At 41.9% G+C, this 26,425-nt stretch overlaps 1 protein-coding gene across 1 annotated transcript in view; it reads right to left on the bottom strand.

Annotated features, from left to right (window-relative positions):
• Nucleotides 1-26,425, bottom strand: part of LRRC75B (leucine rich repeat containing 75B) — a 508,949-nt gene that overhangs the window by 317,436 nt on the left and 165,088 nt on the right. The window contains exon 2 of the mRNA XM_044068833.1: nt 19,681-19,809. Within this exon, the coding sequence (XP_043924768.1) occupies nt 19,681-19,809 (129 nt within the window). The remainder of the gene's footprint in view (nt 1-19,680; nt 19,810-26,425) is intronic.

Below are 26,425 nucleotides of genomic sequence, written 5' to 3' on the forward strand. Positions count from 1 at the left end.
TAATAGCACCAAACATGAACACATTATTCCATCTGGGACCTGACCAGGGAAACACAGAGGGTAATGTGCAAGCTGTCCATGGACCCCATTTCTGTAATGACACAGCCCAGTACCTTTGCAGCCTTACCTATGCTACACATTTTAGACTTACTACAGCCCATAAGATGTAATTTACACTTCCTTGTATTAAAGCTCAGATGCCACTTTTCAGCACACCTGCTGGAGTTCTGGGGTTCCTTTGAAGTCTTGTTCTCTCATCGCCCACTGCTCCTTCTGTCTTACTGTCAGCCACAAATACATCAATTATTTTCCCAGTGCCTCTTGTAATGTAGTGTCTATATTATAAGATCGATGGTTGAAAACATCGAACACCATATGGTCAATGTCTTCAAACGTCGACCTTATAAAAAGACCTCCCAAAAAAAGTACCCTAATGGGTTTAAGTAGGGGGGCAAGCCCCCCTGCACCCCCCCCCCCGCTGCTTAAATATACCAACTCTGAGATCGTACTACATTGCAGTAAATGGAAATCTCCCCTTACGGAGATTTCTGTTTACGAGTTCGAGATTCTCAGCGTTCGCTATTCTCATGTCGACAATGTCAGATTCGACATTGTTGGCTTTTGAGAATCTAATATAGACCCTTAATGTACGATGGTGTGAAAGACTGACCCCTTTGGGAGTTCTCTGACTACTTCTCTTTCCTTTGAGAGGTTCACCTACCTAAAACCTTTGCTTTTTGCCAGCCCAACACCGTTCTACCCATTTAGTTGTATTCTCTCCTAGTCTGTCTCCTTTCAGTTGTCCTGTCAACCTCATGTGTGGGACTAAGTCAAAGGCTTTGCTGTATACTATTGGTGTCTTTCTAAAAATGGACAGACAAGTAGAAAAGCCAATGCGATAACAGGTTCTGTGATTTAAAAAAAAAACTGTTTATGCTGTGCTTTGCACAAAGTTATAAATGCAAAAACACGTAAAGGAAGCAAGAACCTTTAAAACACACACACGCAGACACGCGCGCGCGCACACACACACACACACACACACACACACACACACACACACACACACACACACACACACACACACACACACACACAAATGCAGACACACACACATATATATGGTTAATCTGAAGTGTAGGCAGACCTCATTGTTGCATGGGGGAGTAACAGTATAACACAGACAAGTCATTAGTTGAAAGAACTAACTCTAGGCTAACAGGTAAGACCATTTCCTCAAAGAAACATTGGTATTCATGGGGCACCACAGTTTGAAATACAGCATTAAACAGAAATCCTAGGAAACAGACAAAAACAACTGAAATAAAAATCTTGTGTTTCTGAGCCCAAGAAATATGGGACTAAAGAAACATTGCAAGGTAGTACAGAAGAATAAACAGAACTAAGCCATATTTTACTGCGCCCAGGAAAATTAAACATTAGCTTTAGTTCTTTTCTGGAAAGCTTAGATGTTACTAAAGACTTTTGACTGATCCATATCCTGTCTCTACCACCATGAAGACACAACTCCACAGCTCTTACTAAGCAGCTGACACCCTACAGCATACAGTCTTTCCTCAAATAATCCCTCTTCCTACAGCAGGACAACCCCAAAGGAATTACATTAACAGAGATTATTTCTATATTCTTTTTCTTCAAATAAATTTGTTCAGTGTTAAAACCAGTGTGATTTCTACTTTGCCACTAAAATGTTGCAAATGGAAGGACGTAATTAGATTCTTCTAAAGAAATATGACTCTCTCAACCACTAGACTCTGTAATTCAATTACCACTTTATAGACAGGAAAATAAAAATATCTCATTACTCGTCATTCCTTAGAGACTCACGGCATTCTAAAAATGTCTGACTAACACCTGTCTGCCATGCCTACAGCTTTCTCATGTCTGTTAGCACATGGAATTCCTCAGCTGGCCAGTTTATTCCTCATTATCACCCAAACAAACACTGCCTCCTTATGTGAGAGATGTAGTTGTTGTTGTTTGTCTTTTCAGGTTTTCCCGGTTAGGGGTCGCCACAGCGGAACTCGGTCCACTAATGATTGGCAGTAGATTTTTATGGTGCCGAGTTGCCAGCCCGACGTTCAACCTTCAGCAAAGGCACGCCCATTCATGTAGTTACACTATGAAAACTGAGACACTACTCACATACTGACAAATCAAATGATAAACAGGTTGTCAGCACACACAAATCATTTCCCTCACTAAACAAAGTTTCGACACATAAACCTACAAATGCGGAGGTATTCATAAGTAACTTACAAAACCATCAGAGGCCTCCTGTACGCTGCCCACAGAAACTACATGCAAACAAAACTAAGTCAACAAAAACTACTACACATAAAAATACACATCACAGCGTCCCCACAAGCAAGCCCCTATGGCAAAACACCACACATTTAAACATTTTGGTCATAGGAGACTCCACTGTGAGACATACGGATACCCCCTTCACCAGGTTGGATAAAGAGAGGGTTACAGTCAGTTGCCTGCCAAAGGCCAGAACCAGATTATGCAGGCACTCAGGTCACTTAACCACAAGTCCCAGTATGACTCAGTCATAGTCCACGTGGATGTGAATGACCTTGAGACATACCTCCCTTCACTATATGAAGAGAGACATGATGGACCTCTCTGAATATGTGTCGCAGGCTGGTATAAGCCTCACACTAAGCAGCATTCAATCCTCACTGAGAATGATACCACAATACAAACAGAAAATGATTGACTTCAATAATTGGCTTAGCTACTGGTGTCATTCCAAGGGGAACCAGTATTTGTCAGCCTGGAATGACATAATCAATAGACCATGCTGCTTTGGCAGAGATGGTCTGCACTTGTCGCATCTAAGCTTTTGAACACTGGCCAAGGCATTATCCACCCCTTAGTATCTTTTTTAGGCAGTGAGAAACAAACAGATCTACCAATGTAACAAACTCTTCTAATGCCAAGCTGAAGATACTACTGCTCAATGCTAGTAGTCTTAATTAGAAACTGCACTCCCTGGAAGCGCTCCTCACCCTGGAGAATGCTGACCTTTGTGCATTACAGAGATGTAGCTCAAGGCTGTGTAAAGCATCTCAGCAGTACAAGGCTACGATGCACATCACACATTCAGACCACCATCTGAAAAGGAAAAAAATGAAAGGAGGAGGTGTTTCCATTTACACAAAAAAACATTCACACCTCTAGATTGGTCAAGCAGGATGACCTGCTTGAGCTACTTCATGTCCAGCTGACCATAGGCAAAATCCCCACCATATCATTGCTGGCTACATTTCCCCAAACATGAACCAACCTACATGAAAACTACTTTGCATACCTGAAGTTACTAAAATCACTTACCATTCAGCCCAACACACTACTCATGGGTGATTTTAATTATCCCTCCATAAACTATGAAACATATATGACCACTAATTTGGAGGCTCAGAGATTCCTGGACTTTGTTAATGCAAATGCTCTGCAATAGCTGGTCTGCACTCCCTGTAGGTCTCAAATATCTTTGACATAGTACTCATAAATATGGGGCAGCACTGCTCCCCAGCACAATGTCCTCATTGGTAAGAATGGATTATAAATTGGACTCCTTCAAAATAAATGTAATGGCAGAACTCCCATCAAACCCTAAAACCCTAAAGAATTGCTCCAAGGCAAATTACCTTCTATTAAGTGGTAGTATAGGTAATTTTAAAGCTCCTCCTAATGCAGAAAACACAGATACCTATGCAGAAGTACACACAAATACTGTGTACAACCACTTAAACAACTGCATAGAAACAGCAGTACCTGCGCTAGCTGGAAAAACAAAACAACCTGGTGGACCCCTGGCATAAACAGACTATACAACAGAAGGAAGAAAATCCTGTCTACAGGCAAGTGGAAGACAGCACAATAGAGAAAAACATCTCTTATTAGTGTCAACAGGCGAATCAGGGAACTAGTCAAGTCTTCAAAAGCTAGATATGAGCCTAAAATAGCCAGCAAAGGATAACCACAAAGCATGTTTTAGTTATGTCTGAAATCTTAAAGGACAACAATGGGATTCTATTATTAAATGCTCCAATCTTCTTTCTTATCCCTTTTTATTGTCCCTGCTATGAATAAACAACAATACATTTAAAATATTTTAAATTGACTGTTTCTCTGCACCAAAACAGCACCTTACTGTACTGTGGTGGTTTCACTTTCAAAAAACGTTTGTCCTGCCCTTGCTGCAGTCTCCAATTCACTGATATCATCAAGGCCACTGAATACAGGTAGTTTTCTAGCCATTTCCTTCCCCAAACTGACATCACCACTATCATCCTAAAAATCCACCCAAGCTGTGATGTCACAGCTTCCTGGTCCTTCCCCTATCCATACAGAAAGTAAAGGCTAGAACAAGGAAACAGTACATGGGTCAAGTCTCCTGCTGTGAGTTTACAATCACAGCTGGTAACAGCTCAAATTACCCTTAACACTAACAGCTATGGAAGTTAGGTGTGAAGGAGGATGGGAGATGAGTCAAAGTAGTACAATTCAGGCTTCACAAAAGACTGCAGTTTAGCCATTCTAAAATGAAGCAGCAGTAAAAAGCACTTTGAAAGTCTGTTCTGTGGCATTTGCACTCTTTGCATTTTAAGTATTCATTGAATGGCATGAAATGTTACTTAAAACTAACTGACTGAAAGACAGCAGTGTATGCATGTAAAATTAGTGCAGTGACAGAAGCTTTAGAAAGAAAGAAGCCTGCATGACGTAATTTTTTTACAGGCAAACACTGCATTGTGGGATACCTAAAGGATGACAAAAGAAGCAGAATTACTTCAAGATGCCAGACCCCATGTGGTCAGACTCAGAAATTACATATAAAAATATTTAAAAACCTGTAAATAAGTCCTAGATTGGTGTTAAAATGTAGGAAACACCAAACCATGACGAAATAAACATGTTTTTGTGTCTGTGGGTGCGGTTCTCATTTAAGGGAAACACTCAACAATGTGCTGAGTTGGGTGTAGATGGCACTACCTATACTCAGCCAGAAGAAATAGAAAACTTGCTGTCCAATAAATTTAGCAAACATTTCACCCCCAACATCACCTCCGGTCACTCCCCATCAAATACCCCCTACTACTTGTTTGCCTGTTATTACAAAAGAAGAGGTTGTCACTGCACTCTCTAAAGCTAGAAACAGGGCATCAGTGGGCCTTGACAGAATCCCAGGGTGCCTATTAAACAGCTTTAAACATGACCTAGCAGACCAACTCAGACCTATTTAACCACAGTATCCAGACAGACTTTATCCCAGCAGAGTGGAGGACATCAACTGTCATCCTTCTTCACAAGGTGATGACCATCAACTGACCCAGGAAACTACTGACCCACAAGTCTGATAGCCTCATACACAAGGCTATGGAAAGGATAACCATGGACCTGATTAACAATGACAGAAGAAATCTCCATACTCTAGAACCAACCCAGTTCAGCTTTGTCAGGGGCAGGTCCTACCTGCTCAATCTGGTGGACTTCTTTGAGGAGGTCACCAAGGCCACGGATGAGGGTAAGAGAGTGCATACCACCTACCTTGACGTGGCCAAAGTATTTGACACAATACCTCACTTGGGTATTATAAATAAACTCACAAAATTGAGCATAAGCCTCTACATCACCAGATAAATAGCTAAATGGATCACAGATAGGATACATGCTGTTTGTGTGGGGTAATCCACATTCAGCAAGATGCCAGTTACCAGTAGAGCACCACAGGGCCCAGTGCTTGGTCCCCTCCTGTTTGGGATATACTTCTCAGATGTTAAAGCAAATATAGATGGCATTTAACTGACCAGGTTTGCTGAAGACTGCAATATGACTGCAAGTTGGGGGCAATCATTGACTCCCCAAATGATGTTGATATCCTACAGAAAGGTCTGAAGTCAATTAACAATTGGTGTTAGAGCCATGGCCTGAAACTAAATGCAAAGAAGTGCATAATAATATCCTTTGGGAAATAAAATACCACTTCAAATTACAACATTGAAAGCACCCCCCAAGAGTGGACCCAGTGGTGAGAGATCTGAGTACTCAGACTGATAGTAATCTGAACTTTGACCACTGTATGCCCATGGCGGTGAAGAAATCTTTCTATGTGGCTCAGCTTATAAGTAAGGGCATGGTATCCAGGTCTATGGATGTCACGGTACCACTGAATTCGACCTCATCAGACCAGTAATTAAGTACAATACACCCTTTGGCATGTACCTCACCAGGCACCTGCAACAGTTGGACCATCCTTAGAGGTTTCTCACCAAAAAAATACAGGGTATAACCAACATGTCATGTGTGAACCAATTAAAAGCCCTATCACTGTATTCAGTTTCCTACCAATTACTGAAGGGTGATCTGTGCCTGACCTACAAGATGGTCTCTGACCCAGCCCTGATGGAAATGTTGCATATTCACAAAACTAGCTGCATGAGGGTTACCTGCTCCAAAGATCTAAACCTGATCTTTGACATGAATAGATCATGCTAGAGAGACAGATATGTGTCCCAGAGATTGACCTTCCTCTGGAAAAGGCTACCTATTCACGTGAAGCAGAACCCTTTCCTGACCATCTTTAAGTGCAATCTGGACCAATGGATGGGAAATCAAAAATTCGCTCCTGGGGTGGCACTCACATCCCTTATAGACAGAGGCAGCCTGTAAAAATAGTCAAAACCCTGCTTGCTGACCCTTGTTATCTCTCCCCAGGGATAAAAAATTGGGTAAAATCTGGGTAGAACTGACTAAGTTTGTAAGGGCTCTTGAGCCATTAGCCTAGTAATCTCCTATGAACCTATGCCTTGGATTGATACAGTCATTCAATCATCAACATATACACTTCATTTTATCCCCTGAATCTTCAGGCACCCTGTCCAAGCACCAAAGTCATGCCCATTTTCCCCAAAATGGGTGATGCCAACATATGTGCATCGATATGCATATTTGTTTGCTACATTCTAACCTCCTTAAATATGCCTTAACAAGCGCTCAAGGGGTGGGCATGACATGGGCACAGCACAAAAACATCTGTGAATCTCGCAATTGGCTTAGTCCCTCAGCAGTCCTGCTCACCTCTTTCTAACTACACAGTTCTCATTAAACCTTAAGTCTCCACCAGGGACACATTGATGGGAGATGCAGGATCTTAGACATATCCTCATTTCATCACTGTGTAAAAGGCAAGCAAGCATAGTCTTACTATCCTTATCCATCCTCAATGAGTTCCTTCAGTGTCCAGGTCATTGCTAATTGAATCCAGGTCATTTAGGACATAGTGAGGACTACATCCCTGTACTCCACAGAACTAGCAGCATATAGCTCCTTTACTCCCTCACCAACTTACTCCAAGTTAGCTTGTTTGCTGTACTCTCTAAAACACTAAGGGCAGCAGCGGAAGTACCTAATGGCAGGGGACTGCAGACCACCTAATGGCAGGGGACTGCAGACATAAGGTGTGGAATGGGTGTGGCAGAAGACTTTTTTTTCACTCTGATTCTGTCTGTTCTCCCTCTCCAAAATACTGATACACATGAAACCCCATAAGTACACTTTACAAGGATCCTGGCTGTGCATTACTTTGCCCACAGTGTTTTTGGGATTTGATGCTGTTATTCATGGTACAGAACTGCAGTCAATACACGATTCCGAGACTGAAACTTAGAACAACACCCTGACACAACAAGTAAACCATGCAATATTACTAGGTGTCATCATATATGACAAGTTGAATTTTAACCACAATGTATCACATATGATTAACAAAAATCATCAAAAACTAGGTACATTATACAGACTAAAAACTTTCCTCATTAATGTAGCCAGAAGGTATACAGGCATTACTTTCTTGCTGCCATCTCTTCTCTATGATGCCTCACTCTACACTAAACCTTCAAGTCTTACAACTGCCCACACTCGAGCAAGCCATACCACTTTACAGTTAAGCCATGATAAAGGACAAGTTAGGAAGTTAGGACAAGCAAGGAAAGGTTAGAAACAATAAAAACTTTGACCCTGCCAAATTACAACAAGAACTAAACTCATGTAATTGGTCTATTCTAAAATACCTCCCCTTAGAGGAAGCAGTAGCATACTTTAACAACAAATTCATTGAGATCCTTGATTTGCATGCACCTGTTCGTTCAAAGAGAACCAAGGCAAAAATTGTGCCATGGCTTTCTAAAGAGTCTAAACTCAAAATTACCCTTAGAAACAAAGCATGGGCTTTATGGCGTTCTTCTAAAGACCCCCAAGATCACATTAAATACAGGCAATCCAGGAACGAAACTAAAAAATCCATTTTACAAGACAAAAAACAATACTACTGTAATTTACAGACAGTAAATCAAAATAACCCTCAGAGGTTCTGGGCAGGTTTAAATAATCTACTACATCCTGGATAAACTTCAACCCCAATCCCTGCTGCTACTATTGATAAAACCCCTGAAGATGTTTCTGACAGTTTTAACCGATTCTTTACTGAGAGAATTCAAGCCCTAGCTAGCCAACTACCTCCTAGCTCCCCTGGTCCTGAAAGTAGCACCCCTAGAAACCTACTCCCATTCAGCTTCCAACCAGTCACCACTTCACTTATCCATACATTGATCAAAAAATTAAAACCCACTACACTTTCTGCTGATCAACTCCCTGCCGAGTACCTACAAAAATCAGCTGACGCTATTGCTTACCCCGTCTCAATACTAATCAATCAAACCATAGTAGAATCTAAAATTCCCACCATCTGGAAAATATCCTATGTAATCCCACTTCACAAAGGAGGCAGCTCTACTGAATTCTCCAATTATAGGCCAATAGCTATACTCTCTCCACTTGCAAAGATTATGGAAAAATGTATTCATAGAAAACTCATGCACCACTTAATCTAGAATCACCTTATGGCAGACACTCAGCATGGCTTCCGTCCTCATCACAGCACTACTTCAGCCCTCCTAGCTTTTACCAACACCATAAACCATAATGCAACAATAATTATATATCCTCAGCTCTCTTCTTGGATCTTTCCAAGGCATTCGATATGGTTGATCACCAACTTTTAATCCACACCCTGCAAACATTCTGTCTAGATACTAGAGCCCTTCAATGGTTTCAAACCTACCTGAATGGTCGACAGCAGGCTGTCCTCTGGCAGAACAAACTCTCTAACCTTCTACCTAACACCCTTGGAGTACCACAAGGCTCTATACTAGGGCCCTTGCTGTTCTCCATCTTCATTAATGACCTTTATACTGTCATCCCAAAAGCCAGCTGTATCCAATATGCTGATGACACTACTCTGATTTGCTCAGCCACATCTCCAGTAGAGTTATGGTCAGCTACCCAGACCACCTTTAATACAATAGAAAAGTGGCTTTCTGAACGTCGTCTGATCCTAAATCCCAAAAAAACTAAAATGCTGTTATTTTCACCAACACGTAGGTCTACCGCTTTCACCTTTACCATAAATTCAAATGATGGCACAATAATCTCCCCTGACCCCTCTACAAAACTATTAGGTGTCATCATAGACAATAATCTAAAATTCAACCTACATGTTAACCAAACTATCAAATCCATCAATAAAAAACTAGGGTCACTTTACAGAATAAAAGCCTTCCTAACCACTCCAGCTAAAATTGCCATAGCTCGCTCTCACCTTCTTTCAACCCTTCTGTATGCATCCCCTCTACTCTCAAATTTAAACAAGACTGTCCTTAACAAACTTTCAATTTGCTACAACCACATTGCCAGGTTTGCCACTGGGCTGCCTTTTAGGACACATCATTGCATCAATCTAAATCAGTTGGGTGGCTTGAACTACCCAGCCTAATCCAGTATAACCAACTGATTATAGCCTATAAAATCCTCTATAATCCTGACAATACTCCTGCACTTAAAAATATTATCACCCCCTATAACAATCCTAGACCGCTTCGATCCTCTAACAAACTACTAATTCAGACTAGCAAAATTAATAACACAGCCAGTGATTCTCTCTTTACAAACTCTGTAAGTAGATCCTGGAACTCTCTTCCAGCTGATATTACCTTACTTTCCACCTTAGGTCAATTTAAAACTAGACTCAAACAACATGTGTCACTTAACTGGCTATGTCAATGTATCAAGCCTGGCTAACTCTCTCTAGAATGTGTAAAAATCTGTTAACCAGTTTACTGTGTAATTTAATTTAATCCTGACTTGCGCTCAGGATTAACTCTAACCTGTGGAATTTGTTTAACTTGCTTACTTATGTAATCTCTGTAAATAGTCTGTTTGTAATATGTAATGCTGGTATTATGTAATGCTGTATCTGCTTACCCTTGGAGCTTTTCTCCCCGGGCCTCTGCTGAAAATAGACATGCATCCAGTCAGACTATCCCGGCCAACAAATGTAAAATAAATAAAAAATAAAATAAAAGTTATTATTGCAGGGATAAAAATTTCAGAGTGATATTCCAGGTTGACTATTTTGTCTTGCCCTTAACCCATTAAGCTGCCTACTTAACAGATTAGGTTATGGATAAAATTTGGCTCCCAGAAAACAAAAAAGTGTAAAGACTTCTCATCTTCATTTTGTGGATAATTTAAAACTATAAAGTTCTTCAGATGAGGAACTGAAAGCACAACTACAAATGCTCAAAACTTTCTCAGAGTATAAAGAATATAATGTGGTCTTGATAACTGTGCAAAAGCAACCTTTAAAGCAGGACAGCTGCAGCACTAAGGAAACATCAGTTTGGGACAAGAATGTGATATAAAAGAACTTGAGCAAGAACGAGTGTATAAATATTTGGGAAGTGATGAAGGATCAACAACAGAACATGAACAAATGCAAATAAAACTTAGTAAGGAACATTTTAGAAGACTAAAATTAATACTGAAAACAGCTCTGACATCTAGGAATAAAGTCCAAGTTATAAACTAATTTGCTCCTCCTGTTCTAATTTACAGTTTTAGGGTGATTGACTGGCCCCAAAATGTAGTGGATCAGTTGGACAGGAAAACAAGAAAAATGCTTCATGCTTATCAAATGGTTAATAAAAATCTGTGTACACCAAGATTATATATTCCCCGCTCTAAAGGAGGGGCCTCCTCGAAAAGTACAGTTTTGTACCTACCATAAATGTAGATGTCCGAATTGGATAGCATCTGCAGTCATAACAACTGGGTTGTCCTGTCGTCAGGCAGCCCTTCAGTCGGCCGGATTCCAAAGTCCGGGTCCGGCTTCGGCTGATGTCGCACTTCACCCGACGTCATCTCTGTTGGTCTTCGGGTATAAAAGCATCAGCCGACGCCATTTTCTTCAGTGTTTCTTGCCCCAGATGCCAGAAGCCCTATAGAAGGCTAAAAATTTTGGATAGATGCCAATGTTTCCAAAAGATAGAGGTAAACACAAAACTAAGCATGTATGTACATAAATACAAACAAATACACCATGAAAGAAATCCCCCCACTAGCTAGCTATTAGAAGGGTAAACACCCTAGGAGTACCACAGAGGGGAAGGAGGGAGGGTAATCCTGACTGCAGATGCTATCCAATTCGGACATCTACATTTATGGTAGGTACAAAACTGTACTATGTCCTTCATGGATGCATCTGCAGTCATAACAACTGGGTAGAATACCATAGCCAACTAGGGAGGAGGATAAAAGTAGATTATGGTGTGTTTAGGATCCCTTGCAGAACAGCAGTGGCAAACCCTGCTCGGGATCTGGAATATAGAGGTAAATTATAATGCTTGGCAAATGTATGCACGGAGGTCCAAGTAGCCGCCTCAATAATGTCTTTGGTAGCCACTCCTCGTAAGAAGGCTGTGGTAGTGGCTGTTGCCCTTGTAGAATGAGGTCTTATGTTCTGTGGAATTGGTTTTCCATGGAAGGAGTAACAGAATCGTATGCAATTTCCTATCCATTTGGAGATTGTCTGTTTGGAAATAGCTTTTCCTTCCCTTCCTGTTGCATAGGCTACGAAAAGTTGGTCAGTCTTTCTGCTATTTTTTGTTCTGTCCAAGTAGTAGCGTAGCTGTCTATGTACATCCAATGTATGCAGTATTCTTTCCCCTCTGTTTTGTGGGTTGGGAAAGAAGGTAGGTAGGTGGATTGCTTGGTTTAAAGACACTCTGGATACCACCTTAGGCATAAATGTAGGATTAGTCCTCATGGACACTCAATCTTGGTGGAAGATTAGAAAGGGTTGCACTGCCATTAAGGCCTGTAGTTCTGAAACCCTCCTTGCTGAAGTAATTGCCAGTAGGAAAGCAGTTTTCCATGACAGGTGTTGTAGGTCTGCTGTTGCTGCTGGTTCAAAAGGTGATAGTGTCAATTTTTCTAGCACAAAGTTCAAGTCCCAAGCTGGCAATGGTGGTTTCCTTGGAGGTTTTACATTCTTGATTCCTCTGAGGAACTGCCTGAGCAAAGGGTGTGAAAAACAGGTGGATCAAAGCTGTATTCTGCTGAAATAGCTGATGCATGAATCTTGATGGAGGAGTAGGACAGGCCTGAATGAAGTAGTTCGGCCAGATACTCCAGAATGTTAGGCATATCTATGTTTGATACATCTTTTCCTCTTTCAGAACTCCAAATGACATACCTTTTCCATTTCCCAGCATAATTCCTTCTAGTTGAAGGCCTGCGTGCTTCAAGAATAATGTCTTTAACTCTTTGTGAAAGTTCTGTATTAGCAGCTGCTATGTGATGTTCCATGCAGTCAGTTGCAGCGTTTTAGGTTTGGATGCATGGTGCTGAAGTTGTTCTGAGTTAGCATCAAAGGCATCAAGGGTATTGGCCACATATTGTTCCGAGACATGCTCCTCAGCAGTGGGTACCAATGCTGTCTTGGCCAGTTTGGAGCTATCAGGATTATCCTTGGACGTTCCTCCTTGATTTTTAGTAGTACTTTGTGTATCAAGGGAAGAGGTGGGAATGCATATGCTGTTAGGCCTTTCCAGCTGAAGGAGAGCGAGTCCACTTTCCATGCTAGTGGGTGGAATGTCCTTGTGCAGAATTTTTTGAGCTGGTGATTGAAAGGTGATGCGAACAGCTCTATCTGAGGCATTCCCCATTTCTTCGAGATGGTCTTGAAGATATCCGGGTGCAGCTGCCATTCGTGGGCATCCGATGTGGTCCTGCTTAACATATCTGCTAGAGAGTTTTCTTTTCCTGGCACAAATATTGCCTGTAACTGGATGTTGTAGCTGAGTGCCAGGGTCCACAGCTCCAAAGTCATTCTGCATAGGGGGTAAGAATGAGTGCCTCCCTGTTTGTTGATGTACCACATGACTGTGGTGTTGTCTGTCCTTATCATCAAGTGGTCCTCCTTGAGAAATGGTCTGAACTTTTGGATTGCCAGTTTTACTGCCAGCATTTCTTTTAGGTTGATGTGCAGGTGAAGTTGGTCCTGTGTCCACAATCCTTGTACGCATTTGTCCAGCATATGCGCCCGCCATCCTAGGTCTGAAGCATCTGTTGTGATGGTCTGGCTTGCTTGACCCTTGCGAAAGGGCAGGCCTGGGTTTGACTGGCATGCCTGAGCCCACCATAGGAACTCCTGTTTTAAGCATGGTATTAGTGGGATTTCCGTTTCTAGGCTGTGTCTGTGTTGGGACCATAAATTCTTTAGGTACCACTGTAGTTTTCTCATATGTAGTCTGGCAAATGGAACCAAGATTATGCATGATGCCATGAAACCCAAGGCCTGCAGTACCTTTCTTGCTGTTAACTTGTTCAGTTTTGTTAGTGCCAAGAAATAAAGAGGGAGTTCTTTTTGTTTTTCTGTAGTTAGGAATGCCATTTGTCTTACTGTGTCCAATTCCGCTCCCAGGAAAGTCCTTGTTTGGGATGGTATCAGCCTTGACTTTTGTAAATTGACTGTGTATCCCAGGGCTTGTAGCAAGTAAATGACCCTTTGTAAATCTGTTGTCAGCTTGCTTTTGTTGTCTCCTTGTATCAGGCAGTCGTCCAGGTATGGATAAATTTGAATTCCCTGTAGTCTGCAATGGGCGATTACTGATGCCAGGCATTTTGTGAATACTCTGGGCGCAGTAGATAAGCCAAAGGGCAATGCTGAGAATTGATAGTGCTCTGATCCTGCAAGAAATCTGAGGTATCTTCTGCAGATTGGTCGAATGGGGACGTGCAGGTATGCCTCCTTGAGATCTAGAGTTACCAGCCAACACTCCTTGCCCAGCATGGGAAGAAGTTGCTGTAGGGTCAGCATTTTGAATTTTGGGACAATGATGTAAGTATTCAGGGTGGACAGGTCTAGAATTGGTCTCCAACTTTTTTCCTTTCTTGGAACTAGGAATAGTCTGGAGTAGAACCCCTTTCCTTGCTCTGCTGTTGGCACTTTCTCCACAGCTCTCATGTTTGCTAACTCCATTATCTGTTGTAGAGCCTCTGTCTTTTGATTTGGAGGTAGATTTGGCATTCCTCTTTGTCTGGTAAAGTGTGGAAGTGGAACCCGTAACCTTGATCTATGGTTCGTAAAATCCACTTGTCCTTTGTTATGTGGTGCCAGTTTTTTGAAAATAAGGTTAGCTTTCCGCCTAGAGGAGCTGCTATTTGTTCCCTGGTAGGCGGGTTTAGGATTGAGTCACTGTGGCTGTGTTGATGTAGTGGCAGGTGTTGAGTCTGTGCCTCTGTTGTTACCTTGCCACTGTCGCCCTCTGTAGGCACCTCCTCTGGATTGGTTTCTGCCTCTGGAACGTCTATTCCTGCCCCTTTGAGGTCTTGTGGAGTCAGGAAAGGACCAATTTTTGGCAGGCCAGTTCCTGCTAAACCTTGGGGTTGAACCTGCAAGAAATCTTTAACTGTCTGGACTGATTTTGCCTTTTCTTCCATTTTCTTCATAACCTGCTGGGCAGGTGTACCAAACAAACTTGTTTTATCCATAGGAGCATCTAGCAATTTAGATTTAACATGATCCGGTAAAGCTTGCTCCTTTAGCCATGCATGCCTTCTAATTACAGTGCCAGTCATGGCTGATCTAAATGAAGCCTCCAGTGCATCATAGCCACATTTTAAAGAGTGGTTACTAACTTGCTGTATGTTATTTACCATTTCTAATACATATTTCTTATCAAGAGATTCATCAGTGGTTAGCTTTTTAGTTAACTGATCAAGCATAAACTCTTGGTATTGTATCATGTGAAACTGACAGTTTAAAGCTCTAGCTGAGAGAGTGGCTGAAGTGTAAACCTTTTTACCCCATCTGTCTAATGACCTTGCTTCCCTTTCAGAAGGAACAGGGTTTTTAGCTATGGTCGCGGCTACTGCCATGGGACCCTGGGAAATAGTTTTGGGGTCTGCAAGAGGGACCTTGTAAAGGTGGTGATGAGTATCTGGCACCCTGTAAAATCTGTCTGGTTTGGCAGGGGCTGGGGGTAAAGAATCTGGAGCGGAGCAGACATCATTGAAAGCATCATCCACCACAGAGAGAACAGGAGGTATAGCTAAGGGCCTGTGCTGTGGAAGGTGCAAAAAGGTCCTAAGTCTTTTCCTGGAGTCTGAAAAATCCTGTTGCTGCCATTGGAACTGTTCTCGCATGGCATGCAAGGTTTCCCCAAAGGAGAATTCTTCTGGTGGGGAAGCAGCTGGAATGGATTCTTCAGCATCAGAATCTTCAAAATTGGAGAAAGGAGCCTCTGGCTGGTCAGTTATGTCTGATTCATCAGCAGAATCATCAGAGTACACTGGGTCATGGGGCTCTGCCCTAGGTCTCTTCTCTGGGGGCTGAGAGGCCCTGTCTGGGTGAGATTGAGATCCTCTAATTAATGAAATTAAATCTTCTGCCAAAGTAAGCATTTGAGAACTGGAAGAGGGCCTGGTTGAGGGGGGTTTAACAGGCACTGTTTTAGTAGTCTTGGCTGCTTTAGCCCTGGCGAAGGCCTTAATGGACATGGCTGCTGGAGGCCTAGCAGCACCACGTGCTGGGGTAGAGACATCCAAGGGAATGGTGTCTGATAAGTCAGTGGTAAGCACCGTAGTGGGTAAAATTTCTGAGGCCGATTCAAGAGTGTTAGCAGGAACCTCAGTTGTAGAGGTAGATTCAGCTGTATTTTGATCAGTTTTCTCGGTTTCGGCCGAAACCGAGACACTCGCGGTTTGCTTAACCATGGTTTCGTCCGAAACCGCGGACCGCGAGTGTCGGTCTTTTTCTTTGCGTTTTTTGGCAGAATGCGTAGTCGGAGGATCCGACGGCATAATGTACGCAAAATCAGAACCGAAAAACTGTTCTGCAAACTCCGACCGACGTCTAAGCGTTCGTCGGTTGAAAGAAGCACAGGACGAACAGGCTGCTACGTCGTGGGCTGGGCCTAAGCAAGGCAGGCAGTAAGAGTGGAAATCTTTATGAGGTATTTGTTTCCCACAGGTTAAACAATTATTAACTTTTTCTGACATCGGCTGAGGCAAGAAAGAGTCCCCAACGGGGTACTTAGCTTTAGAAGTCTTCGAAGTAGTATTCGGTAGAAGTAATCTCTGGATCCGACCGACCGGCACTTGCGAACAGCTTCTGCTTCGGGCACCACGCGGCAAGAAAGACTGGAGAAAATGGCGTCGGCTGATGCTTTTATACCCGAAGACCAACAGAGATGACGTCGGGTGAAGTGCGACATCAGCCGAAGCCGGACCCGGACTTTGGAATCCGGCCGACTGAAGGGCTGCCTGACGACAGGACAACCCAGTTGTTATGACTGCAGATGCATCCATGAAGGACATCTGATTACATGTACAGATCTGCAATCATCGGACTGCATACATATCTGCTGACCTCACAAGACCCAACATAGTGAAAGTTTTGAAACATGGAAAGAGTAAGTCTAAGATGACTTCCCTGCTTAGTTTACTGGAAGCATATCGGTTTCAAGTGGGAATAGAAATCAAACCAGAAGGACATAAAAATCAGGCAGCAACTAAATGTGCAAAAAAAAACAAAACAAAAAAAAAAAACAAAAGAAAGACTGCAAGGTGAGGTATCAGATGAGAAGGCAAGAAATGTGGAAAAAACATAAATATAGTTGCAAGTACATAAAACTCTTGGAACAACCTCAAGTCCATCAGGACCAAATGCAGGAATGGTTAAGAAGAGGTGAATTTAAACCAAAAGACAAAAGGTTAATATTGGCAGCCCAGGATAGTGGACTATGCACACATTGGTTTGCAAAGTCCACTGAACATGTGGGAGAAACAGACAAATTCAGGTTTTGTAAAACAGAAATGGAAACAGTTGCACACCTTGTTGCTGGGTGTGACATAGTAATGGCAGAAGGACTGTATACCGAAAGGCATAATAATGTGGCAAGACTGTTGCACTGGGGATTGTGCAAACATTATAATATTGAAGTAGCTGAGAAGCATTGGAAACATGAGCCACAAAGCATCATAGAAAATGATGAAGTTTATATCACACAGGATCACCCATTACCAGCATTTCAAAAAATAGATGCGAGAAAACCACATATAGCAGTATATGAAAAAAAAAGGGAAAAATAGCATTGATCATTGAAATTGCTACACCCAGTGATTACAGTGTCTTGCGTACAGAGACACAAAGTGATAAAATACCATGGGCCAGATTCAATAAAGCCTATACTAAGTGTACACTGTTCTGAGTGAACAGACAACACAGACAGAACTCACACCTTCTCCCTCCTAATTTTAGTTTTCCTGCTGATATTCTTGCAGTTTTAAATATTGACAGGGATTCATACAGGTTACCACAAAGTGTAGACTATATGTACACTTAGTGTAATCTTGCTGACTAGAAAGCACAAAAAATGTGATAAGAAATTTATTGAATACATATCGTGTACAGTTAGTGTACCCTTAGTGTACACCTAGTCTAAGCGTTATTGAATCTGGCCCCATGATTTACAGGCAGAAATGAGGACAGTGTGGAAGACAGATACCCAGACAGTTCCAATAGGAGTAGGAGCAATGGATTTTATAAAAAAGAATTTACTTAGAATGTACTTAGATATATTACCAGCACAAGGAACTTTGTATGAATTGCAGAAGGAGCCAGTTCTGGGCACATTGTGGGTGCTGCAAAGAGCACTTCTAGCTAACATCAAGGATTGAAACAATATTAATTTCATGATCTTTAATCACACTTTGACAAAGGAATAGGGTCCATTCCCATCAAGGTATTAGAAACCCAAAAGACTTGGAGAAGTGAAACCGACTAAAAACCTGCATCATTAACCTAGGCATTACTTTCTGACTGCATCTCTTCTCTATGCCGCCCCAATCTTCACTAACCTTCAAATCTCGCAACTGCCCACACGTGAGCAATGTTATGAGAAAATAGCGAAATTTGCAGTAAACTATAACAATAGGATATAGCACTGACTGGCCTGCAGAGAATTAAACTGGTTAGAACTACTACTGCATCACCTTGCTCCTTGTCAGCTAACTATAATACTCAGACTTCCCTATAAGCCAAAAAAATTGCCCAGCCCTTAACGACTTCATACAACACTACTACCCCAACAGAATTTTATGCTTTAGAGAAAAATCCCTAATCACGATAACCATATCATCTAATAGCGCAGGTGACTCTCTATATTCAAATAGTGTAGCTACACTATTGAACCACATCCCACTACTACTGAAATCCATTCAGAATGCAACATCATTTAAAACACACCTAACACTTCATCTATCAAATCACTTTATCTGCTCCTGTATATCTAAGGATAAATACTCCTGTTAGCGTCAGCGTCCCATATCATCAAACCATTTCACTTCATCAGAATCCTATGCCCCATAACCAGTCTTCACTCATACCTGACTAGTTTTACTAGCATCTCCCAGTCATATACATAGTTTATATGACACTGCTTACCCCCTTTTTACGTCAATGGTGATGCATAACTAAAGCAGTCTTCCCAAAGAGCTTGTAGCCTCAAAGCAGTAACAACATTTACAAATGTATTGGAGAGACACGACAATTCTTATGATTGTGTTTTACAAAAGGAACAACACAATCTGCTAGTTGACTAGGATCTGCAACTTATATGATACAGTGTGAAAACAGCAAATAAGCTGTGTCAAGCAGTCATTCTCACCTGCCGATTTACATACTCTCAGTATACAGCCCACATGAATACTGGTTCTTACAAACGTCAGCAGTGTACCCAAGTTGCTTTCACCTGACCTCCTATCACTTTGCCTGCTGTCTGGAAATTTCCATAACACCTCAAAACATCTGACCATTTTGGAGCTAACTTCCATGTCAGGTATTGCTTCTTTTTCTCATCTTGTGGAGCATGGATGGCGCAGTGGTGCAGTGCTAGCATTGTTGCCTCACAGCAAGAGGTTCTCCGGTTCGATTCTCGGCTGGGGTGCCTTCTGTGTGAAGTCTGCATGTCTTCCCTGCATTCATGTGGGTTTCCTCTGGGTGCTCCGGTTTCCTCCCACATTACAAAGACATGCATTTGGAGCATTTCTCCCAGGGCCTCCGCTGAAAACTGGCTCGTTCCAAGTCAGACTTTCCTGGTTAACAAATGTTAAATAAATAAATTTCAACTCCCCTCACATTATTAATTAGTAAAAAGAAAAACACACAGGGCTTCATCAGCACTACATTTGTGGTTCTGGTGTTGTTGATATAGTTTCCTTGAACACATTAAAGACACAGCTTACCTTCTTTGGACACTGCAGATCTCGAGTCAGGCACATCAGTAAGTCATGAGTAATAGGGTCCACCAGGTTGAGATACGCCGTATGCTTGTACAGAACATCATCCAGAGGGCTGCCTTCTAGTCCCAGGTCCTGCAAAACCAAGACAGGATGTGTAAAGCCACACCAAAATACAAATACTAATAGGAACACATACTGTAAACATATCAATACTAATAGGAACACATTCTGTAAACATACTAATACTAATAGGAACACATACTGTAGGTATACAAATACTAATAGGAACACAAACTGTAAACATACAAATACTAATAGGAACACATACTGTAAACATACTAACACTAATAGGAACACATACTGTAGGTATACAAATACTAATAGGAACACAAACTGTAAACATACAAATACTAATAGGAACACATGTAACATACTAATATTAATAGGAACACATACTGTAGATATACAAATACTAATAGGAACACATACTGTAGACATACAAATACTAAAAGGAATACAAACTGTAAACATACAAATACTAATAGGAACACATACTGTAAACATACAAATTTTATTTTATGTATTTATTTTATTTTTATTTTACATTTGTTTACCGGGAAAGTCCGACTGTACTAGGTCCATTTACAGCACATACTGTAGACATACTATGCATGGCATGAAATGGTGAATAGCAAAATGTGTGCAGTAAGTAATGAAACACATGTTGTAGGCTGAAAAATGGCAAAGTAAGGTAGGGAAGGGAAAGACACAGACATGGAAAGTAGGGTGCACAGCTGGAAACTGAAAGGTAACACAGGAAAAGTAATTGTGGTACGGTTATAAATAAGGTATAGAGTGCATAGTGAATAGTATGTTAAAAGTGCATGTGAAAATAGGAGCAAGATTACACAAGAGTGAATGTGGAAGAGGGTAACAACCAGAACGATACAGGACTTAATGCAATGCAGGAGTATGTAAGGTAAAATGTCACAACCAGTGAAAAACAAGAGCATTATGGGTAAGTATTGTGGTGATGACAAGAAGATGACTATGCAAGGTAAGGAAAGTGGTATCATGCACAACAGGAATATGTAGAAACAGGCAGTAATCGGAAACCAGGATACGAGAGAGAGTCAGAACCATGAAGGATAGCAAGGACAGGAACAGCAGGGTAAAGGGTAAAGCAAGAGTCTCCTGGATGAAGTTAGCACAGGTACAGAAAGTGAAACAAGGTAAGATGCAAGGGCACAGCATTGGAAATATGGATGACGGAAAACATAAGGGATAAGTAAAGGCTGCTTACATGGTAGGAAATGCAAAGTAAAAAAAGAAAAGGGTGCCGGATGGTTTCATTACATTTCATTGAGTCTACCATGACTGAAGCTTCCTCAAGATGAAATAACTAAAATAAAGCATGCTTTTTACAATGAGGCAAGGTCTTCTCCATCCCCATATCTTTTGCTTATGTCATAACTCCATAGTCACACTACAGGGGAAAAAAAGCCTAAATGCTTAAAATCTCTGCTAGAACACATGTAGGAATCATGCCAGCACTGATTCCTATACAGAACCCAGATCCACAAGTTTCACTTCAGGAAAGTATACCTGATTAACTGAACCCTCATTCACTTTACACTTCACCAAGGTTAGGGAACTGCAGTAGGGAATATTAAAATATAAGGCGCAGGAAGGCAGGGGTGCAGGACAGGAACATGCTCAGGATGGGAGAAAATGTAAGTTAAAAGGGCAATGGTGCATGATGGGAAAATATAAGGCGACAAGAGAAGAGAACAGGATGGGAAAATCCAATGTAAGCTGACTAAAGAGAAGGATGGAAATATTTATTTAAAATTTGTTTACCAGGAAACTCCAACTTGGAGCAAAACCAATTTTCAGTGGAGGCCTGGGGAGAAATGCTCCAAACACATGTCTTTATGACGTGGGAGGAAACCAGAACACCTGGGGGAAACCCACACGAATGCAGGGAGGACATGCAGACTCTACACAGAAGGCACTCCAGCTGAGAATCTCTTGCTGTGAGGTGACAATGCTACCACTGCACCACTGCACCATCCACTGAAATACTTAAAAAAAAAAACAAAAAAGGATAAGATGAAAGAGGGGAAGGGTAAAGGAAGGGTTTAAGATGGAAAAATGCAGGATAAAAAAAGGGCTACAGTGCATGACAGAAAAATGAAGATCATATCATGGACACTGCAGGGTGGGAATCTACAGACATAACAGGAGATGGTGCAGAATACAAATGGCAGAATGAGACTTTGTAAAGTAATAAAGAAGGAATAAAAGAAAGGCTTTAGAACAGTAACATGAAGCTAAGGCGGGAGCAATGCATGATGGGAATGTGGAGGAAAAGGCAGGGATATTACATGATGAAGATATTTACAGCGAGATGGAGTTGTGCATTTTGGGAATGTTCAGAAAGCAGGAAATTATATGAGATCGGCACATGCAGAGTGAGGCAGAAAGAGTACAAGACAGAAACATGAGTGGGAAAACATAAACCAGGGAAGTAAAGAGAATGGGACTATGGGTAAAATGCAAAGATGAATGTACAGGACAGAAACTGCGCAGGGACTCCAGGAAAAACAGACGACATGAAGGATAAAACAAGAGATATGCAGGAAACGACAATGCAATGAATGCACGTGGGCAGCACAGTGGTGCACTGGTTAACATTGTTGCCACACAGCAAGAGAATCTCCAGTTCGATTCTCAGTTGGGGTGCCTTCTGTGCAGAGTCTGCATGCCTTCCCTGCGTTCATGTGGGTTTCCTCCAGGTACTCCGGTTTCCTCCCACATTCTATAGACATGTATCTGGAGAGCTTCTCTTCGGGCATCCACTGAAAATAGACTCTGTTCTAGTTGGGCTTTCCCAGTCAACAAATGTTAAATAAATAAATAAATAAACATGCTGGCACGTGGAAAGTGAAGTTCTGTAACACAAATGTTAAAGGGTAGAATGGGAATGTGAAAATTAATGCAAAGCAGTATGTATAATGAGGTATATGGGGTAACACAGCTGCAGGGTGCCCACATTGTGCTGTAGAGACAGAGTATACACCCACAACATCATTTATCTATGTTTAGGAAAGCACCTGGCTCATTAGACACCGGTAATCAGGTAGGGGCAAACAACTGGAGAGGACTAACTCTTTTTAAGAGCTAGACATGTAGGCTACATCTGACTTTAGATCTGCAAAGTTAAGTTAGAAGGGTAGCAAATTAAAGTCTGCATGTACAAAGCCCAAGGGAAGTCACACGTATGACCCCTGCTTGAAATCAGCACACAGCACACATCACACTGCCCAGTAAAGAAGAAACACTGAGAGAAGTCTGAACCTCTTTGTTCAAAGGGACTGCCTCACAGGACAGTCATGCAGATGAAACTTACTGTACACACATTGCTCCACAAGAGACTTTTGTCTCTGTAGCCCATCCACCTGAAATATGGACTGTCTCATGGGGGACTGCAGTCAATATGGACTGGCTCATGGGAGACTACTGTCACTTTCTGAAATTTTATGCAACACACTTGAAAATCTGTCTGTAGAATGTTTGCTATGCTGGTTGAAATTGGTTGTGTCCTCAAGTTGCTCCATTTCATCCAAAGTTAAAACCACTAAATATCATTCAAAAAGGTTGATTACGTGATTTTGTTTTTGGTGCACAGAATTTCTCTGACTGGTGACCATGATATTTCATGATATGTGACTAGAGAAGTGAAAAGGTTATGACTGTGACTGAGGTGACAAATAATTTGGAGGATGTCCATTGCAGCAGTGGAACCTGACTGGACTGTTTTAAATGCATAAAAAAAGACTGGCCACAGTCACATTGGATGAAGCAGTGATTTTGAATGACCAACAGATTGCTTACGGAGCCCTCAAAGAAGGAAATGTATGAGAATCATAACAAAGTGATTGAGATAGAAAAGTGAATTGAAGAAACTGAGTGATGTTTGCTTGGAATGGAGGACAAGGCAAGAAAGCAAAACGTAGGACCTTGTAGAATTACAGATGGTAAGAAATGGAATGACTTGATAGTGTATATAGAAAAACAGGTTGGCAGAATGGACTGCATTCTCAAATGATACATTGGGAATAGCAGTGGTAAAATGTTTGTCACTTCCCAAAGCACACCAGAAATATGGGAAGTCAGGATATTACCGACAGATTTCTTGGAATGCTATAAGAAAGAACGGATAAAGTAAACTCTAGCAATCTGGCAACCAGTTACTGTCTGAAGCAGAGACTCAGACTTGTTGAACATGATTATACTGAAGACATGCTGAAGAACTGATTGTAATTTGTAAGGACAATAAGAGAGTGTAGTGAAGAAAATTAAAATTTAAACTGTCCTTTCCTGTCATCCTGAAGGTGCTGTGGAATGGGAAAATGTTAACCCTGAAGACACCAAATGCAGTTAATATGAAAAGGAAATAACTTTCAGACTAACACGATTTTGAGTTAAACAGAAGTATAAATAGACAGTCAAACTGAGAGATATTTTTATGTTGCTGAAGTGGTAAAGGATTAATGCAAGGAAGGATTAGATCTGAGTCAGAAGTATACTTGTCAGCCCTCCAGAATTTTGCATAATGTCCCTGATTTTTGGCCCACATTTTGTCCTGTCCATCAGAAAATGTTGGATTTTCTGGTAAATCACTGAGGATTACAGTCAGTCAGTAAATGCCAGACATTGGAGTTTTGAGCTTATTATTGAGAAAATGTATGTGGATCAAAATGTGTAGTTTTTTTAGCTAAGTGAATTAGAGTAATATATAAAAATTAGCAGTGATTTTGGGCCTTTGCCCCCCCCCCTCTACACACACACACACATTAAGCATTGAAACCAAGAGGTATGGTGAGAACAGACATCTGTTTATGTATATACTACCCTAAGCAAAATGGCTGGCCAGTGAGCAGACTAGAAAGTTCTACCTAAACTGAGCACAGAACGGCACAATGGAGAAGTCTGCTAATAAGTGCTTCTGAAAAAGTTACCCGATTGACTGTTATGAGGGGCCAAAAGTACAGTTGTGTACACTTACCATAAATGTAGATGATCGAGTGCATTCATTTTTGCAGTCATCACACTTGGGTTATCCTGCCAGGGGTAGCCCTCAGTCGGCCCGAATACCAGAGGCTTACTATTTCTGCGTCGGTTGTTGTTGCTCCAGGACTGATGTCAGGTCATCAGTGGTATAAAATCAGGCAGCCAATGCCATTACATCAGTTTTTCTTGCCCCAAATGTCAGGAGCCCCCAAACAGGGAGCTAGGTTATGGTAGAAGAACACAACCAATAGAAAGTAAATACCAAAAATCCCTGTAATGAGTGAGGAAAATAGAGAGAGAGAGAAAGAGAGAGAGAGAGAGAAGGGGGATGGAGGGTATGAAACCAGGACTGCAACAGTGAATACACTCGAACATCTACATTTATGGTAAGTGTACACAACTGTACTATGTTCTTCATGTTTCACTTTTGCAGTCATCACAATTGGGTTAATTCCCAAAGCTGAAGGAAAGGGTGGAGGCAGTCAAGAAGACTGGGGGCTGGCTAGGGTGCTCTGTGGTTGCAAAGCCTGCCCTGGATTTGGAGAAGATAGGCAGGTGGTAATGCTTGGTGAAGGTATGAACAGAACTCCATGTTGCAGCTTCAGGATGTCCCTGGTAGGGACCCCTCTGAGAATAGCTGCAGAGGTGGAGGTTGCCCTGGTGGAATGTGTCCTGACCCCCTTAGGGGCCGGTTTCCCATGGTATTTGTAGCAGAAATGGATACAGTGTGCTATCCATTTGGAGATTGTTTGTTTGCATATGGCCTTGCCTTCTGCCCCTGCTGCAAAGCTGACTAGCAATTGGTCAGTTTTCCTAAAAGATTTAGTCTTATCCAGGTAGAATCTAAGCTATCTGTGCACATCTAGAGAATGCAGAATCCTTTTCCCCTTGTTTTGTGGGTTAGGGAAAAAGGTGGGCAAATGAATAGATTGGTTGAGAGCCACAATGGACACTTTAGGCATGAAAGTTGGATTAGTCCTGAGGGAGACCCTGTCAGCATGAAAAATGATGAAGGGATCTACTGCCATGAGTGCTTGTAGCTCTGAAACTCTTCTAACTGAAGTGATGGCCAGAAGCAAGGCTGTTTTCCAAGAGAGGAATTTTAACTCTGCTGAAGCCTGCAGGCTCAAAAGGGGGTAGGGTGAGCTTTTCCAACACAAAGTTAAGGTCCCAAGCTGGGGTAGGAGCTCTTCTGGGTGGTCTAAAATTGTTAGTCCCTCTTAGGAACAGTTTGATGAGAGGGAGAGAAAAGAGAGGTGACTCTGTGCTGTAATGAGCAGAGATGGCACAGGCATGAATTTTAATAGATGAGAAGGATAGACCCATGTGTAGTAGGTCTGCTAGGTAATCCAGGATGAGAGGTAGAGAGGGTTGTGCTGTTTCAGCTCCTTTAGCCTGGATCCAGGTGCAATACCTTTTCCACTTGTCAGCATTGGATTTTCTAGTGCAGGGGCATCTGCCCTGATGTATAACATCCAGGACTTGCTTGCTTAGACTGGCAACTGGAGGAGAGGTCAGGGAATAAGCCAGGCTGCCAGGTTCAGGACCTGCAATTGTGGATGCATGAATTCTCCATTCTGCTGGGTCAGGAGAGTTGGGATCTGAGGTAGGTGTCATGGTGGTAGGGGTGACAGACTACGCAGCAGTGGGTACCAGTGCTGGTGTGACCAGT

The sequence above is a fragment of the Protopterus annectens genome, chromosome 4.part0 (assembly GCF_019279795.1).
Source record: "Protopterus annectens isolate FY-2018-M chromosome 4.part0, PAN1.0, whole genome shotgun sequence".
Taxonomy (NCBI): Eukaryota; Metazoa; Chordata; order Ceratodontiformes; family Protopteridae; genus Protopterus; species Protopterus annectens.